Here is a 21,244-nt window from a genome sequence, read left to right as displayed (position 1 = left end):
GCATCACAAATAGGGAAATGCAAATCAACTTCACAATGAGATACTTGACACCCAGTAAAATGGCTTATCATAAAAACAGAAAACAAGCATTGACGAGCATATAGATAAACTGGAGCCTTTGTGCACTGTTGGTGGGAACATAACATCCTGTGACTGCTGTGGAAAATGGTATGGCAGTTCTTTAAAGAATTAAGCATAGAATTATCGTAGATCCCATGATTTTGCTTCTGGGTTTATACACAAAAGAAAGCAGAGACTTGACTATATATGTGTACAGCAGTGTACACAGCAGCATTATTCATAATAGGCAAAATATGGAAACAACTCAAATGCCCATCAGTGAATAAATTAATAAACAAAATGCAGTGTATACAGACAATGGAATATTGTCCAGTCTTTAAAAACTAATGAAATTCTGATCCTGTGGGTAAATCTTGAAAGATATGCTCAGTGAAATAAGCCAGGCACAAGAGGATAAATAATGTGTGATTCCACTTACATGAGACAGAAAGTAAATGGTAACGGCCAGGGACTATGAGAAGTAGGGAGTCAGTAGTTACAGTGTATGAGTACAGGGTTTCAATTTGGGATGATGAAACGTTCTAGTGGATAGTGCTTATGTACAACAGTGCGAAGATACTTAATGCCTCTGAATTGTACACTTAAAAATGGTTAAAATTTTATGTTTATCACAATCAAAAACTGCCACCCCCCATTTTTCTTGAGTTGATTATTCTTTGTAGCATGCTTTTGTACATATGTATAGAATATGTACATATGCGTGTACTGTGTATGTATATATGTATGTAAGGTGTTGGAGAAGACTCTTGAGAGTCACTTGGACTGAGAGGAGATCCGACCTGTCCATCCTAAAGGAAATCAGTCCTGAATATTCATTGGAAGGACTGATGCTGAAGCTGAAGCTCCAATACTCTGGCTGCCTGATGGGAAGAGCTGACTCATTGGAAAAGACCCTGATGCTGGGAAAGATTGAGGGCAGGAGGAGAAGGGGATGACAGAGGATGAGATGGTTGGATGGCATCACCGACTCGATGGACATGAGTGTGAGTAAGCTCCAGGAGTTGGTGATGGACAGGGAGGCCTGGCGTGTTGCAGTCCATGGGGTCACAAAGAGTCGGACACGACTGAGCGACTGACCTGAACTGATATGTATATGGGCGCCTCTCATGCCCGACGTTACGTCCTGTTGGCCCACGCTTGCACCCCACTTGTTGCCAGAGCACTCAGCTGTGTGTGGATGTAAGCTGGCAGCAGCCGTCCTGCATGGCACGGGGACATCTTGCCTTTGTCTCAGTGTTTCTCTGCTGCCTGTGCAGTTGCTTGGCCGTGTAGACAGGGCAGTCCTTGACCAGTGTGGGGCTGAAGCCAGTGAGTAAGTCCCTCCTTCTCTGACTCTCCAGCCCCCAATTCCTTGGCTCCTTCTAGGGCTTCTCGCAGGATCAAGCCCCTGTTGCTCACATAGGTGACCAGCTTGGTAACACAACCTGGACGGGAGGACAACCTGTCTTCCGTCTTCCAACCTTATTCCATGGGGTTACTTCCCAAAACAAGCTTCCTGTGTGTGCCCTTGCCTTGGATTCCACTTTCTCTAGGAGCCCAGGGAAGACACAGGCTAATGACTTCCAAGTTTGGTGATTCTTCCTGTGCGGAGGCACTATCTCAACCTCTCAAAAAGGGGGCATTTTCTAGGTTGTGTGAAAAGGTAAAGACTAATGTAAAGAAAAACCACAGGCCCACCCAATATAGCAAATAAAATTTTACTAATACAGTTGAGCCTCTTGTCTCTTCTCCCAGAGATAACCATTATCCTGAACTCTGAGTTTATCATTTCCCATGCAATTTTAACCTTTTATTATATTTCATTTCAGTTCAGTCGCTCAGTTGTGTCCAACTCTTTGCGATCCAATGGACTGCAGCACGCCAGGCCTCCCTGTCCATCACCAACTCCCGGAGCTTGCTCAAACTCATGTCTATCACGTCGGTGATGCCATCCAACCATCTCATCCTCTTTCGTCCCCTTCTCCCACCTTCCATCTTTCCCAGCATCAGGGCCTTTTCCAGGGAGTCAGCTCTTAGCATCAGGTGACCAAAGTATTGGAGTTTCAGCTTCAGCATCAGTCCTTCCAATGAATATGAAAGTGGTGTGTTTGTAGGCCAAAATGGTCTACTTTCCCCCTCTCTCTGAAAGTAGTTTTCCTATGAAATCTTTTATAAGCTAAAATGGTATAAAGCAGAAAAGCAGTTCCTTGGGGCAATCTTGCTAACAGATGCACAAAATAAATTAAGGTAAAGCACAGATGCTCACGGACCCAGTTCCAGGCGAGTGCGCTTGATGCTGAGAAGCTGAGGGTCGTTTCCCAGGAAGGAGCTTGGTGGAGCCGCTCTCACCACTCGGGGGGCATGCTGCCTCCATGACAGCTGCTGCAAAACAGATGTTGAATGTGATTTTCACCTTTTTTCATAAAAGGAAGAATCCTCCTTGGACTTCTTTCTGTTACGGAAAATAGGTACTGGTGCAGGTCTTTCGTAAAGCCAAGTGGCATAAAGCAAACTTCTGAAAACTGGCAGATGCCTGTATTGGCATTTCTTCTAGTTCAAGCTTAATACTCTGTATATGTGTATATACAGTTTTTAAATTTTGCTCTATTTTCAGTTGACACGATTGTCTCTTTAGAAAGAGATCTACATAAAAACTCTACTAATAAGTGAGTTTGACCTTTTATACAGGCGTCCTGCAGTCCATGGGGTCACAAAGAGTCGGACATGACGGGGTGGCTGAACAACAACAATAAGTGAGTTTAAGAAGCTTGTAGGATACAGGGTCAATATATAAAATCAGCCACGTGTCTGTTTACCAGCAGTCAACATTTGGAAGTTGAAATTTAAAAACATTACAATAGCACCATGAAATACTTAGATCCAACAGAGGATATGCAGCATCCATATGCTGAAAACTATAACTCCAGTGAAATACATAAGATTTTACATTTTTTAATTTTATATAAAAGGGATAATTAGATCAGTTTTTCTCAATGTTGTATCTATAAGATTAATCCATATTGAAATATATATTCCATTTCCCTTGCTATATATACTGCCCTAGTCTAAAAATACAGCATTATTTATTTACTCATTCTTATGTTGGACATTTAGGTTATTTTTGAGATGTTGTTATTGCAACAGTGATGTTGTGAATGTTCTGTATGTGTCCTGTGTACATCCTGATGGAAGTAGGGGAGTCTTCTCAGGGTATGTAAACAGGCATGATGTTGCTGGCTTATCAGGTTGTGCTTTTTCACAGTCTTAGCAGAGACTGTCGAGTAGTCCGTGAGGCTACAGCTGTTTGCGCTCCTACCAGCCATGCAAGAGAGTCCCGTTGCTCTGTAGCGTCACCGGGACTTTATTTTTTCAGAAAAAAGCATTTTTGCCAGTCTGGTAGTTAACATTTTTATTCCTTTTAACATGCTTTTGCATAAACTGTAGATAAAAGCTTCTCAAATGTATTGCTTTGTGAAGAACCAGGTTTTCCCCCAGACTATCACAGATTTATAAAATGCAGTAAGAATATTATAGCAGTGCAAACTTGCTATAATGTTCCTAGATGCCCCATCTTAGATAGAACATTTAGGAATTTTCAGATGTAAGATTTTGAAATGAAGCTATCTTCATTTATCTTCTATTATATTTGTAGCTTCCCTTGTGAACACTTTGTCTCAAAACAAGAGTTGAAAAGTGTCTTAGATCACTTATTTAGGAATTTAGTTATCCTAACTGTCAGGCATATTAAAAGATCACTGAACAGTCAGATCAGCTGTCATGTTCTTGGAGACCATCGGTTTACAGACTCTACAACTGACCTCGATTTGTGTATTCAGTGAGTGTTTATTGGGTGTTGTACCAGTCAAGGTTAAAGGTTCTAGGGACACAGTGGTGGACGCAGTGAAGCTCCAGTTCCAACAGACATTAGAAGAGGAAAATATTTAACATGCAAACAAGTGAATCAGAAGTTCAGATAATACAAGTACAGTGAAGAAAATAGGCTTCCTCAGTGGCTCGGCGTTAAAGAATCTGCTTGCCAATGCAGAAGATGTGGATTTGATTCCCTGAGTTGGAAAGATTCCCTGCAAGAGGAAATGGCAACCCACTCCAGTATTCTTGGCTTGGGAAATCCCATGGACAGAGGAGCCTGGCAGGCTACAGTCCACAGGGTGGCAAAGTATCAGGCACGACTGAGTGACTGAACACACACATGAAGAAGAAAAAACAGTGGAGCAGGGCCTCCCTGGTGGCTCAGTGGTAAGGAATCTACCTGCCAATGCAGGGGACGTGGGTTCAATCCCTGACCCGGGAAGATTCCACAAGCCGCAGAGCAGCTAAGCCCGTGCACCACAATTCCTGAGCCTGTTGTGCTGTCGAGCCCAGGAGCCGCAACCGCTGAGGCCGCGTGCACTGTAGAGCCTGTGGCCCACAAGGAGAGAAGCGTCAAAACGAGGAGTCCGTGCGTCACAGCTATAGAGTAGCCCCCACTGGCTGCAACCAGAGAAAAGCCTGCCTAGCAGTGAAGGCCCAGCACTGCCAAAAATAAACAAAATTACTTAAAAAAAAACAAAGACAGAGGAGGGCTAGAGAACGGCTTGATGGGTGACAGTGTTTAACTAGAGTGCTCAGGGAAAGCCTGTCTGGAGGAGTGACACTTGGGGTCACTGAATAATAGAACTGCTTTTCCTAGTTTGGGTGTACAAAGGACTTTTTCTCTAAACCATTTTAATAGTGAGTGGCCAGCCACGGTGGCCATTACCACCAATATTTTAATATGTATCTGCTACAAACAAGGGCGTTCTAAGAAAACAAAACAAAAACAAAATTCAGGAAATTGACGTTGACACATTACATCATTCTAATCCTCGGACCCCATTCAAGTTTGGCCATGGTTCCTGTAATGTCCTTTATAACAACAAAAATCCAGTCCCTTATCACTCAGTGTGAACTTCCAGATGTTCAAGCTGGTTTTAGAAAAGGCAGAGGAACCAGAGATCAAATTGCCAACATCCGCTGGATCATGGAAAAAGCAAGAAAGTTCCAGAAAAACATCTATTTCTGCTTTATTGACTATGCCAAAGCCTTTGACTGTGTGGATCACAAGAAACTGTGGAAAATTCTGAAAGAGATGGGAATACCAGACCACCTGACCTGCCTCTTGAGAAACCTATATGCAGGTCAGGAAACAACAGTTAGAACTGGACATGGAACAACAGACTGGTTCCAAATAGAAAAAGGAGTACATCAAGGCTGTATATTGTCACCCTGCTTATTTAACTTATATGCAGAGTACATCATGAGAAACGCTGGGCTGGAAGAAACACAAGCTGGAATCAAGATTGCCGGGAGAAATATCAATAACCTCAGATATGCAGATGACACCACCCTTATGGCAGAAGGTGAAGAGGAACTAAAAAGCCTCTTGATAAAAGTGAAAGAGGAGAGTGAAAAAGTTGGCTTAAAGCTCAACATTCAGAAAACGAAGATCATGGCATCCAGTCCCACCACTTCATGGAAAATAGATGGGGAAACAGTGGAAACAGTGTCAGACTTTATTTGGAGGGGCTCCAAAATCACTGCAGATGGTGACTGCAGCCATGAAATTAAAAGACGCTTACTCCTTGGAAGGAAAGTTATGACCAACCTAGACAGCATATTCAAAAGCAGAGACATTACTTTGCCAACAAAGGTCCGTCTAGTCAAGGCTATGGTTTTTCCTGTGGTCATGTATGGATGTGAGAGTTGGACTGTGAAGAAAGCTGAGTGCCGAAGAATTGATGTTTTTGAATTGTGGTGTTGGACACACACACCTTGGACTGCAAGGAGATCCAACCAGTCCATCCTAAAGGAGACCAGTCCTGGGTGTTCTTTGGAGGGACTGATGCTGAAGCTGAAACTCCAGTACTTTGGCCACCTGATGCGAAGAGTTGACTCATTGGAAAAGACCCTGATGCTGGGAGGGATTGGGGGCAGGAGGAGAAGGGGTCGACAGAGGATGAGATGGCTGGATGGCATCACCGACTCGATGGATGTGAGTTTGAGTGAACTCCGGGAGTTGGTGATGGACAGGGAGGCCTGGCGTGCTGCATTCATGGTGTCGCAAAGAGTCGGACACGACTGAGTGACTGAACTGAACTGAACTATCACTCAATGTATTAGGTTGTCAGGTGTCTTTTATTTCGTCTCTTTCAGCCTGAAACAGTTCCTAGTCCTCCCCTTTCAGGATGAGCCTTTCAGGATGCTCACACTCTTGGAGACTGCAGGCTGAACCTGAACTTCCTGATGTCTCTTGCTTCGTGGGCAGGGAGAGCAAGAAGGAGGAAGTGAGGATCCGGGTGGCCACCTTAGAGAGGGCCTTTGCAGGTCTCCTTGTGCAGTCGCACTGGTGGACAACACCGCCCTTGACAGCTGCAGCCTGAGCACTGGGAACAGAGCAACTGAAACTGTTTTCCTTGTTCCTGGGGGGATTCTCATGGTTTTTAGGGAAAGAACTCATGTTTGTGGTTTTCCTCAACCTCTGATGTTTTAGATCAAACTTGTTGGGAACTTCCCTGGTGATCCAGTGGCTAAGACACTGTGCTCCAATGTAGGGGGTGTGGGTCAGGAAACTAGACCCCATATGTCCCAACTAAGAACCCAGTATAGCATAAATAAGCACATAAATGTTTTTAGGGGAAAAAAAATGTTTGAGCCCAAGTACCTGGATGCGTTTGCAAACCTGAAGTGTTTTTGCAGGCCATTTTGAGTCTTAGATTGGATAACTGCCCTGTAATCGGACTGCTTCTTCAAAGTGCCCGTGAAAACAGTAGCTCAGTGGGGTGGCCAGAGGACTGTTAACAGGAGACAGAATTCTCTGCTTCTCCATTTGTCCTGTCTCCCTACTTCTGTTCCACCTATTCTTTCCTCCAGGAGGCCTTAAAATCTGCTACTCTGTCTTCCCTGCTCTTTTTAGTAAACAACTAAACAAACTTTAGGCTGAAAAAAAGAAACAAGACAAAAGCCATGGTGCTGCTGGGGGGCTGTCAACAGCTGGGACCTCATTAGACGCTCTCATAGTCACGGTTTTGGAGACTGACTGTCTCTAACAGATATTCCCCAGAAAAACCAAATGAAGTGTGTCTGTTTATTGATGGGCTGCAGGGCTTGAGTATCGTTAATTGAGTGCAGTCAGTACCTTTGTAACTTGCAGATGTGTGAGTGAGTGTGTGAGTGAGTGTGTGTGTGCGCACATGTGTGTGTGTGTCTGAGCTTAACTGTTAATGTGACCAGGTGGTGGCTGTGGTTGTGGGTCTCACTGCCCTCCTGAAGTGGCGGTCTGCATTTTCTCGGTGTTTAGGGTGAGCAGTTACCCCCTCAGCTGCTGGAAAATGACTTCTGCATTGTGTACACATCTTCTGTAAAGCGTCATCACGGAATTCTTTCCACCTTAGCCATGGGGAAAAAAGGCAAAACCAATAACCTTGCCTCTGGCATCGGTGAACCTGGAGCCACTGGACTCTGGATGGGTGGAATTTTCTATCTCAGATTTACAGAAAGAGAATGTGAAATTCTCTTGCCTTAGGACTCCAAAGATAATTTCACTGCTGAATGGATTGAAACGTCACTTCTGTGCTTCCCTGATAGCTCAGTTGGTGAAGAATCCTCCTGCAATGAGGATTCAATTCCTGGGTCGGAAAGATCCACTGGAGAAAGGGATGGGCTACCCACTCCAGTATTCTTGGGGCTTCCCTTGTGGCTCAGCTGGTAAACAATCCGCCTGCAATGCAGGAGACCTGAGTTTGATCCCTGAGTTGGAAAGATCCCCTGGAGAAGGGAAAGGCTACCCACTCCAGTATTCTGGCCTGGAGAATTCCATGGACTGTATAGTTGCAAAGAGTCGGACACAACTGAGCAACTTTCACTTTCCAACTTGATGTACAGAAATGATGGATGCCTCATGATTTTTTGGTTCAAAGCAGACGGGTGCAGCACAATCATTTTCATAGTTTGTTCCTCGGTGAAAGATAAACATCACCTTCTCTGCCTTGGGCAGGGGACCAAAGAGTAGAGCAGCCGTAATTCTGGAAAGATTGAGAAATGCGCATCTAGCAGCCGTCCTTATCTGTCACTCCCTGAAGCCTATTTTCCTATCTGACCTTCCCATTTTCCCTTTCCGTGATTTTAGTGCACCCAAGACCCAGCTGCAGAGTAACCCTGAGTTCCCAAGAAACTGTGTTGTTATGTGTTATCCTTAACATATTTTAGGTGCAAGCTATTTGTAGTCATTTTTACTGCTCACTGCATGGGTGATTTCTGCATATGAAGGTAGCTCAGATCTCTATTTTATGGAAAACTTACCTAACAGGAAAAGCCTGGGTTTTTAAGCCAAATTGTTTTCCTTATAACTGTTGTACTGCCAGAGATGAATACTACGTGACCTCTGAAGAAGTAGAGTGGTCAGTGATGCTCTGGATTTTATGGGATCCCCGCGATCTTCTAGGGAATAAATGTGCAACTGTCACCTGTTTAATAGGATGGTGTTACTTTTATATCATTAGGGAATTCAGAAACCCATAAAAGGGAATTATTTCTACAACTTCCCTGGTGGTCCAGTGGTTAAGCATCTGCCTGCCAAAAAATAAGATCCCACAGGCTGCGGGGTAATCAAGCCTGCTCAGCACAAGGACTGACCATGTGCGCTCTGGAACCCATATGCCACAACTGCTGAGCCTGGGGACCCTAGAGCCCCTGCTCCACGACAAGAGAAGCCCACGCGCCACAGCTAGAGAGTAACCCGCCCTCTGCAACCAGAGAAAGCTCGAACCCAGCAGTGAAGAGCCCACGCGCCTCAGTGAGGGCCCAGTGCAGCTCCAGGGAATTATTTCTAAAACAATTTAAGGAGGGGAAAAAAAAGAATTTGGTTTCTGAATGGATTTTGTTTGTCCTGAGTGCTTTCAGTCCGTGTCCATATATGAAGCCCTCACCTCCTGTCTCCATTCTTCTAAAGCCCTTTTGTGCTGTTCCCGGGATGTTAGGGACAGCTCAGGAATCCACGTGCTGATGTCTTGGACACAGTGAGGGGCAGAGCTACCAGCTAAGGGCGCTGACCTTTTTCCTCTAATAGGAAACAACAAAAGTTTTGCCTCTACATTAATTGTTCATATTTTCTGCTCACCTCGGACCTTAAAGTCACACAGTTCATAAGCTGTGTTTATGCCACATTAAGGGGGAAATGCATGTGAAAGAGAGGGAAAAAAACCAGCAAAACTTAGAAAAAGTCTCATCAACTCCTACATGGCTTCATTTTTGAATAATTCTTCATCAGTTCACACATATTGGGATTTAGAAGAGAAAGATACGTATAACTCATTGCTGTCGTCTGCATGTTAATTCAGTTATGGTGTCTTTCTGGAATGATTTTAATAATTGTTTTGAAAGGAAATAGGAAGAAGGATGTGATTATCAAGTAGCTAATTATCTACACACATTTTTAGGATGTATATTTAAAACAAAAGAATACATAAAGTTCAGAAATAAAGGATAGGAGTTGAGTTCTGTGCAATATACAGTTGACTCTTGAACATCACAGATTTGAACTGCACAGGCCCTCTTATATGCAGATTTTTTCCCAGTAAACTACAGTGCTATGCAGTCTGCACGGTTGGTTTAATTCACAGGTGTGGAGTCATGGATACGAAGGGCCCCTGCAAAGGTATATGCAGACTTTGAACTGGGCATGTTGGTGACCCTAACCCTTTGTTGTTCAGCAGTCGACTGGATGACCAACAGAAAGCTACACCAGCTTTATTAATATCAGACAAAACAGACTTTAAGACAAAAGACCTTCCTAGAGAAAGACAGGGGCTACTAATAATAAAATATTTAGTTCACGAGGAAGACAAAACAATTCTAAACTTGCTTTTTGTTTTTCTTGTTTAGTCGCTAAATTGCATTTGATGACCCCATGGACTCTAGGCCGCCAGGCTCCTCTGTCCATGGGATTTTCCAGGCAAGAATACTGGAGCAGTTTGCCATGTCCTTCTCCAAGGGATCTTCCTGACTCAGGGATCAAATCTTAGTCTCCTGCATTGGCAGACAGATTCGTTAACATATCTGTAAAAATGTATGAAGCCAAAGTGAGCAAATTACAAGGCAAAATAAATCCACCTGAGTGGGAGATCTGAACAAACCTATTGGTAATCATTAGTTCAGACAGACACCCCCTCTAAAAGAAATCAGTATATAGAACTTCTAAAGAACACAAGCTTAACATACTGAACATATTTATGGTACGGCAGGCACCCAACAGCTACAGAAAGATGTTTCAAGCACGCATAGCAGATTTATGAAAATGGATGAAATATTGTAACAAAAGCAAGTCTCAGAAATATTGAAGGATTGATATCTCTATGGATAAAAACCTCTGATCATAGTGAAAATAAATGAGATGTTAAAAAGATAACAAGCAAAATCTCCCACCTATTTGGAATTTTAAGAAATATCTAAACAATTCATGAGACAAGGAAGAAATCATAATGGAAATTAAACTAAATACTTAGAATCAAATAATAATGAAAGTAATATATATTCAAACTTGTGGGAATAGCTAAAAAATAATATTTAGAAATATATATTCCTTAAATGTTTCTATTAAAAAGGAGAAAATTGAAAAATTACAGACTCAGCATCCAACTTAAGGCAATAGAAAAAGGAAAAACTCAAAGAACAAAGACTAGAAATTAATGAAATAGAGAGTAAATATACATAGAATCAATAATGTCAAACAGGTGATTCCCTGAAGAGAAAGTGGTGTGTGTCTCTACTTATTTGGGTCTTTAATTTCTTTCAACTATGTTGAATAGTTTTCAATGTACTGAGTGAAGGATAATCATTTCATGGGAATGGGAATTCCTTGGGAGCTGGAACCAAGGGATAGCCATATGGGGAAAGAAAAAAGTGAACTCTGACTCTTGTCTCACATACAAAAATTAACTTGAAGTGGATCCTAGACCTAAATGTAAAAACTAAGCTAGAAAACATAGGAGAAAATCCTAGTGACCTTGGGTATGGCAGAGATTTCTAAATTTGACACAAAAAGCACAAAGTAGTTTTTTAAAGTCAACACGTGGACGTGTGAATTCACATTCACACGAGTGAACTCCAGGAGTCGGTGATGGACAGGAGTCGGTGATGGACAGGAGTCGGTGCTGCGATTCATGGGGTGGCAGAGAGTCGGACACGACTGAGCGACTGAAATGAACTGAACTGAAAACTAGTAACGACCCAGTTGCCTGTCAGCAGGTACAGGCATAAATATCCTTACAGTGGAATTCTACTTGATAATAAGAAGGATCATAAAAGAGAACCCAGTAATATGACTCTCAAAATGATTATGCTCAGGGAAAAAACCCAGGACCCCCACTCCCCGGCCAAAAGTACATTTATATGAAATACTAAAAAAATATGATCTGATCTAGAGTGACAGAAAATAGACGGTGGTTACTGGTGGGAGTGGGATGGGCATCTCATACACTTTAGTTTTATGGAGAGTACAGAGTTAAATATGAAAGGTGAAATCATAAAATTTTAAGACCATCTGGGAGAACATCATTGTGATCTCAGAGTATACAAGGATTTCTCAAGACACAACACAAAAGGAAGAAAACTGATACATTTAGTAAGGTTCAAATTTAAAACTTGTATATCTCAAAAAAAAATTGGGAAAAAGTACTTATGGCACCTATAATTAACAAAGAATGAGTACCCCAATAGAACTCCCATTCCTCAATTAAAAGAGACAGCCCAATAGAAGAACGGACAAAAGATTCGAGCACCCATATGGATCCTGCAGGCAAGAATACTGGAGTGGGTTGCTGTGCCCTCCTCCAGGGGATCTTCCCAACCCAAGAACCTAACTGCTTCTCTTTTGTCTCCTGCATTGGCAGGCAGGTTCTTTACCACTAGCACCACCTGGGAAGCTATATCATGTTAAGAGGAACCCCAGAAGACCCATAAACATGAAAAGAGGTTCAACATCTTTATTTTTCAAAGAAATGTGAATTATAACCAAAATTAGAGCCGATTTCATATCCCTTACTTTGCATTGGTAAAAATTTAAAGGTCTATATCAAATGTTGGCATAGATATGAAGCAACCAGAACACACTTTCACTCTTAGACAGTAAATTGGTACAAACACTTTGGAAAACTACCTGGCATCGTCTACTAAAGTAAAAGATACGTCAGTGTTGAGGCCCAGGACGCTTGCTTAAAAGACGCTTGCTCCTTGGAAAGAAAGCTCTGACAAACCTAGACAGTGTATCAAAGAGCAAAGTTGCGACTTTGCCGACAAAGGTCCATATAGTCAAAGCTGTGGTTTTTCCAGGAGTCATGTACAAATGTGAGAGTGGGACCATAAAGAAGGCTGAGAACGAAAGAATTGATGCTTTCGATTGTGGTGCTGGAGAAGACTCCTGCGAATCCCTTGGACAGCAAGGAGATCAAACCAGTCAATCCTAAAGGAAATCAGTCCTGAATATTCACTGGAAGGACTGATGCTGAAGCTGAAGCTCAAGCTCCAGTACTTTGGCCACCTGATATGAAGAGCTGACTCACTGGAAAAGACCCTGATGCTGGGAAAGACTGAGGGCAGGAGGAGAAGTGGGCAACAGAGGATGAGATGGTTGGATGGCGTCACTGACTCAATGGACATGAGTTTGAGCTAACTCTGGGAGATAGTGACGGACGGGAAAGCCTGGTGTGCTGCAGTCCATGAGGTCTCAGAGAGTGGTGTATAACTTAGAGACTGAAGAACAAAGGCCCAGTAATGCCACTTACAGTGTGGACACCAGAGAAACCATGCATATGGGCACCAAGAATGTTCCTAACAGCATTGTAGTAGCAAAAACTGAAGGCAGTCCAGATTCCAGCAGCATTAGCGGGATTGTGGTATAGCTGTACAATGGAATATTATACAGTCCTGAAGAGGGTGGCTCACAGTTACAGCAACAAGGAAGAATCTTAGGAAAAAAGGCAAGTTATAGAAGAATACATGCAACACGATTCAGTCTTTAGGGGAGCTTATAAATGTTGTAAAACTATAAAGAAAAACAAAGATAAGCTTGAAATTCCAGAAAATAATTACTTTGAAGCTAAAAAGGAATAGGATGGTGGTAAAAACTCTGGCATGCTGAGGACTTCAAAATGATAGTGATGTTCTTGTTCTATCATTGGGCATGTTCTTATCATTTTATACCTTACATTCATTTTATAATACTTTACATTTGATTTTATAATATGAACTCTACATAATATAACCTTCAATAAACTTATTTTTAAAATAAGTGCAAACTGCAGAATTTAGCATATGACTAACAGGACACCTGTTCTTGTGCACCTACAAGAAAAGAATGCTTCTTTGGGGAAAAAAACAAATTATAATGAATTCTACTCCACTACTTATGTTTAATGATTTAGATTTCCTCTTGGTAAAGGTTTTCCTTCTCCCCCCAACCCTTATTCTCTCTGCTGTGCTGCCCCTCACTTTGTAGGAGAGATTTGAAGCGCTTTTCACCATCTATGATGACCAAGTTACATTTCAGTTGTTCAAAAGCTTTAGAAGAGTCCGAATAAATTTCAGCAAGCCTGAGGCAGCAGCAAGGGCTCGAATAGAACTCCACGAGACAGACTTCAACGGAAGGAAGCTGAAGCTGTATTTCGCACAGGTACTTACTTCATTGTGCAGAGGGCAGAGTGGGCTGAACTTGTTTTCCTCCATCCAATGATACTGTCAGTTCTCCGTCTTCTCTATCATCGTATCAGAGATCTTTGAAATGAACAATCCCAATCATCAAATCATGTAAACATATTTTTCCTTTGTTGTACAGATACATAAACATATACATTTATTAAGCATATTTGCCCTCCTGACTTTGTTTTTCTTAGCCTAACAGAGGGTTTCATATTTTTCTGGCAGCTTTTCTCAACTGGGGTTGAGAGGATTAAGCCCTAACACCGTAAGGTCACTTTTCTCCTGTCGTCTAGAATGGCACTTGGGATGGGACATCCTTGGAAGATGTGAGAAAAGCAGTCTCTGGACTCATTTCCATGGGCTGTGATTCCTAAGAGGTGCCCTGTTGAAACGCTCCCAGCCCAAGGGGTGAGCAGGGAGCAGACAGCACATGCAGAAAGGCTGTCCTAGACTTTGGAATTGCAGAGGATCCTGCAAGTTAATGAGAATTGGCCATCCTTATTATTTGAATCCTCCATTGATAGGACTCTGACAAACCAAGTACTTCTTGGAAGAATTAGTGAAATAAAAGCATTAGATCAGCTGTTAGGTGTACTGTTTTATTTTTCACAAAGCATTTTTTTCCCTTGGTCTAGCTTTCAAAATTAAAAAAAAAAAAATTAAGGTGGAGTTTGCTGTCTGACATTACAAATGAAACCTATGTTTGGACACGTCTTGGTGGAGTCGATGGTGACGGTATAACCTAATCTCTTCTAAAACTGGAATTCAGTGCTCAGTACGATTCATTGTCCATTCGTCTACTCATTGCTTTTTCTTTCTGTTTGACGAATATTTATTGGGCACCTAATGGTCTGTGTCATGCACTAAGTGTTCAGTGGTGAACCAGACAGACTCTGACCCAGCCCCTGGAAGATATGTAGCCTGTCAAAGAGAAATTTTACATTTTCTCCAAAGAGGTGTTATAGTTAATGGGAAGATGAAAGTGAAACACATAGCCTGGCCATAAACTGTGAGCATCTCCCCCGCTGCAGGTACAGATGTCCGGCGAAACGCGAGACAAGTCGTATTTACAGCCGCCCCAGCCTGCCAAGCAGTTCCTCATCTCCCCTCCCGCGTCGCCTCCGGTTGGGTGGAAGCAGGGCGGGGACGCAACGCCTGTTATAAATTATGACCTACTCTGTGCTGTTTCCAAACTGGGACCAGGTAACCAACTTCTCTGTCTCCTGTTTTTTTCTCCAAACTTTTGCTTTAAAGCCCTCATTCAGCTAGCTATCCATGTTCTAGCCAACTAGTAGCAACATGATCAGCGTGGAAGTTAGTCACACAAACCTGGGTTCAGATTCTAGCCTCTGCTAACTTTGTGATCTTGAGCAGGTTATTTAGCTTCCATTTTCTGAGCCTCTGTTTTCTCATCTAAAATAACGATCAGGTACGAAAAAGTCGGTTGGTTTGCACTGGCGGCTGAATGGCCCAATTAATTCAGGGGAGGGAGCTTTTGAGCTCTAGAAAAAAAAATAAAAATAAAATAAAATAGCGATCATAGGAGCTACCCTTCAACATGGTTATAAGGACTAAGGGCTTTCCCAGGTGGCACAGTGGTAAAGAATCTGCCTGTCAAAAAAAAAAAAAGAATCTGCCTGTCGATGCAGGAGACACAGAGATGCAGGTTCAATCCCCGAATCGGGAAGATCGTCTGGAGAAGGAAATGGCAACCCACTACAGTATTCTTGCCTGGGAAATCCCATGGATAGAGGGGCTTAGTGGGCTACAGTCCACAAAGTCACAGAGCTGGACACGATTCAGCAAGACTGAGTGCATGCACGCGCCCACACACACACACACACAAACACACACACACAAGAACTAAGTGATATATACGTAATAGTAAATCTAACTGCAGTTTTTACTGTTCCAAATTCTAGTACATGACAGATCATTAGAGAATATTAGTTGCCATCGAAATAGCAGACAGACAACTTCTACACTGAATAGTCTACCAAGGTATTGGTGGTGATACCATATCATCCCTTCAGATTCTTCTCTTGTATTTCTTTTCCACTCTTCTTTTCCTTCTGTTTAATTTCTCTCTCTCATCCCTCCAAAATACTATAATAAATCAGTGCCATTGTTGGTTCATAGTAGTCATCCACCTAAAATAATGTTGTGTCTTCATTAACATTAGGGGATACAAAAGGCATTTGAGGGGAAGTTGTTTTTAGACATGAGAGCTATATCTTGGATCCCTGAGGTCCTATAAGAGATTGCCGATGCTGCCTGAAACCTTACAGGTGTCTCCCAAGGGGAACCCAGAAACCATTACGAAGTTAAGCAGGAACACGTGCGTTGATCATAGAACAGGAATTCGCACTTGCGTTTTAACTCCCAAGACCTCAGTACTCCTCACTACTAATTTCTCGAAATGCCAGAATTTTTTAAGAACCTTAAAAAGCATCAATTCTCTAATGTCTAAACAAGATAAAGTACTATGACATAGGATTTACAGATTGAAAAGCCAGTAATCAGCAATGAAAACATGAGTAGAACAAGAAGTTTCAAGGTTCAGAACCCTTTCTTTGCTATTTACCTCTGCAGGAGAGAAATATGAACTTCACGCAGGAACCGAGTCCACACCAAGCGTGGTGGTTCACGTCTGTGAAAGTGAAACTGAAGAGGAAGAAGAAACAAAAAACCCCAAACAGAAAATCACCCAGACACGGCGCCCAGAACCTCCGACCGCAGCGCTGAGCGAGCCCCGGGCCTTCGACTGTGCGCTTTGAGGCTTTGGTGGTGTGGCGTGGAGCCGCTGCCCACCTGGCCAGGGATGGCGGGGACATGCCCACCCATGACTGTGACCACTGCTCAGCCAAGGGGAGGCCAGGGGGCACGGAGCACCCACACTGGGGACAGTAGAACATGGAGTAGCAGTTTTAACAGATCAGTTAAAAGCACAATTTTTAACTGATGTTCTGAACAGCATGTTATTTTAAAGGATTAGCCCCCACCACGTGGCAACTCTTGACCATTTTTAAACAGCAAATTAGGAGAATGGCTTCCTCCAGAAACATCGATTTCCCTGATTCTGGATAGCATGGGGTACCCCAAAGTGAAAACGGTAGTCACCCAGGGCAGTTCCATTTTTGAGAACTTAAAAATAGTCTTAAAATAATAATAATAATAAAAAGTATTACAGTTTTAATAATCTAGATGAGTATGTTTGTAATGGTCTGTTGGCTCCAAACAAATCTTTTGGTCAAAGATTAATTGCTATTCAATATACATGGAATTTTTTGCCCAGAAAGAGACCTGACGTAGAGAATAATTCACAGAAAATCATTTTTTTTCTCAAGTGGTTTTTTTTCTTTAGCTTTGGGGAAGAAATGCCCGGTTCCCTTCAACTGTCAGAATCAAGGTGCCCAAATCTACAAGCACACTGTTCTCATCACAAAGTGATACATAATAGACCCCAGTTCCGGATAACGCCCCCCGGGCAAAGAGCTGCTGCTTTGGAAGCGAGACGCATCACCTGTGACCCTGATGACTGTGATCTCAGGCAGCTACCACGCTGTCCCATTTGTGACACGTCCTGGCCTGTAGCTCGGGCCGTCTTCAACCACCACTTGAGTGGCCATTATTCATGTTTGTGTGTCATCATTCATAGACTTTAAATCAGAAAAAGTACTGATAAGATTTTCTGAAGACTGTTTTTAATTGTCCATTTAAACATTCTTCTGTTTTCTTTGACATAGAAGTCGCACACATTGTTTTTCTGTGAATTAGGGAAAGATGGAGCAGATAGGGATAATTCATTGGTCAGAGTTTCTTTTGGGTGAAATTTGTTTACCGTGGCCTCCAGTTGGCATTTTCCCTTAAAACAGAGTCGTTTCCTACTTGTATTTGAGGGTGTATCATTGAACAAACATCTTCTTAGTTACTCTTTTGTGGTCTGTGTGAATTTCGAAGTCCTTTTTGTAGAAAAGTGTTGTAACTAAGAATGCTTTGCTTCAGGTCAGGTGGCCGTACTGGCTTTCTGCTCCCCCAGGTTTTCTTTGTAAGGCAAGTGTCTGGGGCTCCTTGCTGTGTCTGTGCAAGGACTTGTGAGTTTGGACTAATAAACCAGTGTGGCTGCCACGACAACGAAAGAAAAATGCAGAAATTCAGATCATGCTATCGATACATTTTTGGTAACGTGTTTCTGTGGTCTAGATGTTCTTATTGTGGTAGAATTTATTTCTAAGGACTTAAACTTTATTGCAAAAAAAAAAAGTTTCTTATATTTTCCTTACCTTCAAATATGCTGAGATGATCAACTCTTCTGTTTGTATATATCCACCACTTACGGTAAGCCTCGATGTAAATTCAGTTGAAATTTGTGATTCTGTAAGCTGTTTATTAAACTTATTAAATTTATTATTTGGCAGTTTAACTGGCAGCCATGTAATAAATTTACTTTGCAGTTCTAAATTCAGCCAGTTTTTAATCTTATCTGGGTGCACTAATTTATCATTGCAGAACAAACTCTGTAAGTCAGGAAATGTATGTATTTTCAATGTTTGGAAATTTTTGAATTTTCTTTTAGATAATATTTATTCACTGTAATTTTCTAAGTGATCAAAAGTCATGATGTTTTATTATTTGGCTTGGCTTTCATGCTGTACCTTCCAATTAAAGAATCAGATCAGTCGCTCAGTCGTGTCCAACTCTTTGCGACCCCATGAATCGCAGCACGCCAGGCCTCCCTGTCCATCACCAACTCCCGGAGTTCACTCAGACTCACGTCCATCGAGTCAGTGATGCCATCCAGCCATCTCATCCTCTGTCATCCCCTTCTCCTCTTGCCCCCAATCCTTCCCAGCATCAGAGTCTTTTCCAGTGAGTCAACTCTTCACATGAGGTGGCCAAAGGACTGGAGTTACACCTTTAGCATCATTCCTTCCAAAGAAATCCCAGGGCTGATCCTTGGTTGGATCTCCTTGCAGTCCAAGGGACTCTCAAGAGTCTTCTCCGACTCTCAAGAGTCTTCTCCAACACCACAGTTCAAAAGCATCAATTCTTCGGCCCTCAGCCTTCTTCACAGTCCAACTCTCACATCCATACATGACCACAGGAAAAACCATAGCCTTGACTAGACGGACCTTTCTTGGCAAAGTAATGTCTCTGCTCTTGAATATGCTATCTAGGTTGGTCATAACTTTCCTTCCAAGGAGTAAGCGTCTTTTAATTTCATGGCTGCAGTCACCATCTGTAGTGATTTTGGAGCCCCAAAAAATAAAGTCTGACACTGTTTCCATTGTTTCCCCATCTATTTCCCATGAAGTGATGGGACCGGATGCCATGATCTTTGTTTTCTGAATGTTGAGCTTTAAGCCAACTTTTTCACTCTCCACTTTCACTTTCATCAAGAGGCTTTTGAGTTCGTCTTCACTTTCTGCCATAAGGGTGTCAGAAAGTGTCATCTGCATAGCTGAGGTTATTGATATTTCTCCCGGCAATCTTGATTCCAGCTTGTGTTTCTTCCAGTCCAGCGTTTCTCATGATGTACTCTGCATATAAGTTAAATAAACAGGGTGACAATATACAGCCTTGACGAACTCCTTTTCCTATTTGGAACCAGTCTATCCCTAACTTAAACTGTCTTTTATAGTCCAACAATGCAAATTTAAGTGTTAGTTGCTCAGTTGTATCTAACTCTTTGTGACCCCATGGACTGTAGCACACCAGGCTCCTCTGACCATGGAATTCTCCAGGCAAGAATACTAGAGTGGATTGCCATTTCCTTCTCCAGGGCCTCTTCCTAACCCAGGGATCGAACCCAGATCTCTTGCATTGCAGGCAGATTCTTTACCGTGTGAGCCACCAGGGAAGCCCCACCAACAATGCAAATTACCTGAATATTTCTTTTTCTCTTTATTTTTTTCAATGTTGAATAAATTAAAGAAAAACTTAAACCAAAATTAAGTATGTATTAAATAATATGTTTTTAATTTAATATATGTAAAACTTTTCTGAGGACTTCCCTGGTGGTCCAGTGGTTAAGACTCCAAGCTTCCACTGCAACTTTTCTGAATGGAAAACATTAATATTTTTGTTCTTTCTAGTATAGTGTTTCCACAACATGAGCTCTAAAAGAAAAACTACTAAACCCATTGACTTTTTAAAATTTTTGACTGTACCCCACAGCTCGAGAGAATCTTATTTCCTTGACCAGGGATTGAACCCAAGCCCTTGGCAACGAATGCACCAAGTCCTAACCACTGGACCTCCAGGCAATTCCTACCCATTAACATTTTAATATTGTGAAATCAACCAGAATCTCCCCAGGTATTATGATCTTTTTTGACTATTCTGTATCCAATTCATGTATCCATCTTGTGAGAGATGAGTCTCATTAATCTTTTATTTAAGTACCTTTTAATAAGTTCATGTACATGAACTCAGTTTCTTCTTTGAAACTGAGTCATCACTTAGATTTAACTTAAGTATAATAGCCATGGTTTCTTTAGACACCATAATCTCGAATCAGGTTAGGCAGTTGTGAGGGAAGAAGATGATGCTTTTTGTTAGGAAAAACATTTGTAGAAGATAAGAAAATTATAATACAATAAAAATAGTTGACAGAACTTGCAGTGCGTGGGCTCTTGTGGTCTAGGTTCTTTCAATTTACCCACCTGATGAAACCAGAAGTGAATCTGTTATATTTAGAAGTGTATGCCTCTGAGCATCTACTGGTTTAGGTGCTAAGAGGCAGAAATGGTAAAAACAGTTCCCTTGCCTTGGAGAGCTGAAAATCAGGTGAAAGCAAACTAGTCCTTTCACATTCTGCTTCTCCAAAATGTTGTACACTAAAGCCTATCGGTAATTAAGAGCCAAAGAAAAGCTACTGGGAACTTTTAAGTTCAACGTAAAGGGTATTTTTTTTAATTGAAATGTAGTTGATTTTACAGTGTTGTGTTAGTTTCTGCTGTAGAGCAAAGTGATTCAGTTACACGTACAGATACATATCCTTGTTTATATTCTTTTCCATTACGGCTCATCACAGGGTATTGACTATAGCGCCCTGTGCTATACAACTGGACTTCATTGTTTGTAGCATAAACGTTTAAATCAACATTTTGGTCTATGGGATATTCAAATCAAAGAGATGCCAGGAGACAGCGTCAGTCTAGCACTTTCATTCTTCTAGAATATGATTGTTTTTCCCATTCACATTAATCCCATCTTTTTAAAATGTTGTGATATAAAGTGGAAATATTTGATTTCTCAGAATCTCAGTTACAGAGCTGAGGGCAGCTTTGGAAATCATATCGTCGAATCCTCGTGTTGCTTAGATGAGAAAGCAGGCGATGTGACTTGCTGCGAAGCCCACAGAAGGCAGCCCGGGTTCTCGAATTGGCAGTCCCAACGTCCAGGCTGTGGCTTTTCTCTACTTTTTCTTGCACTGACTTCTTAAAGACACTCA

General features: G+C 42.0%; 1 protein-coding gene across 1 annotated transcript in view; it reads left to right on the top strand.

Annotated features, from left to right (window-relative positions):
- RCAN3 (RCAN family member 3) overlaps positions 1–18,474 on the top strand; it is a 42,169-nt gene extending 23,695 nt beyond the window's left edge. Inside the window, exons 3-5 of the mRNA XM_027520267.1 lie at positions 13,589–13,762; positions 14,820–14,991; positions 16,381–18,474. Of these exons, the coding sequence (XP_027376068.1) occupies positions 13,589–13,762; positions 14,820–14,991; positions 16,381–16,565 (531 nt within the window). The 3' untranslated portion in view covers positions 16,566–18,474. The remainder of the gene's footprint in view (positions 1–13,588; positions 13,763–14,819; positions 14,992–16,380) is intronic.
- Positions 18,475–21,244: the final 2,770 nt, after the last annotated feature.

This window comes from Bos indicus x Bos taurus, chromosome 2, assembly GCF_003369695.1.
Source record: "Bos indicus x Bos taurus breed Angus x Brahman F1 hybrid chromosome 2, Bos_hybrid_MaternalHap_v2.0, whole genome shotgun sequence".
In the NCBI taxonomy this organism is placed as follows: domain Eukaryota; kingdom Metazoa; phylum Chordata; class Mammalia; order Artiodactyla; family Bovidae; genus Bos; species Bos indicus x Bos taurus.
Note: the sequence above shows the minus strand (reverse complement) of the source record. Positions and strands in the feature narration are given on the sequence as shown.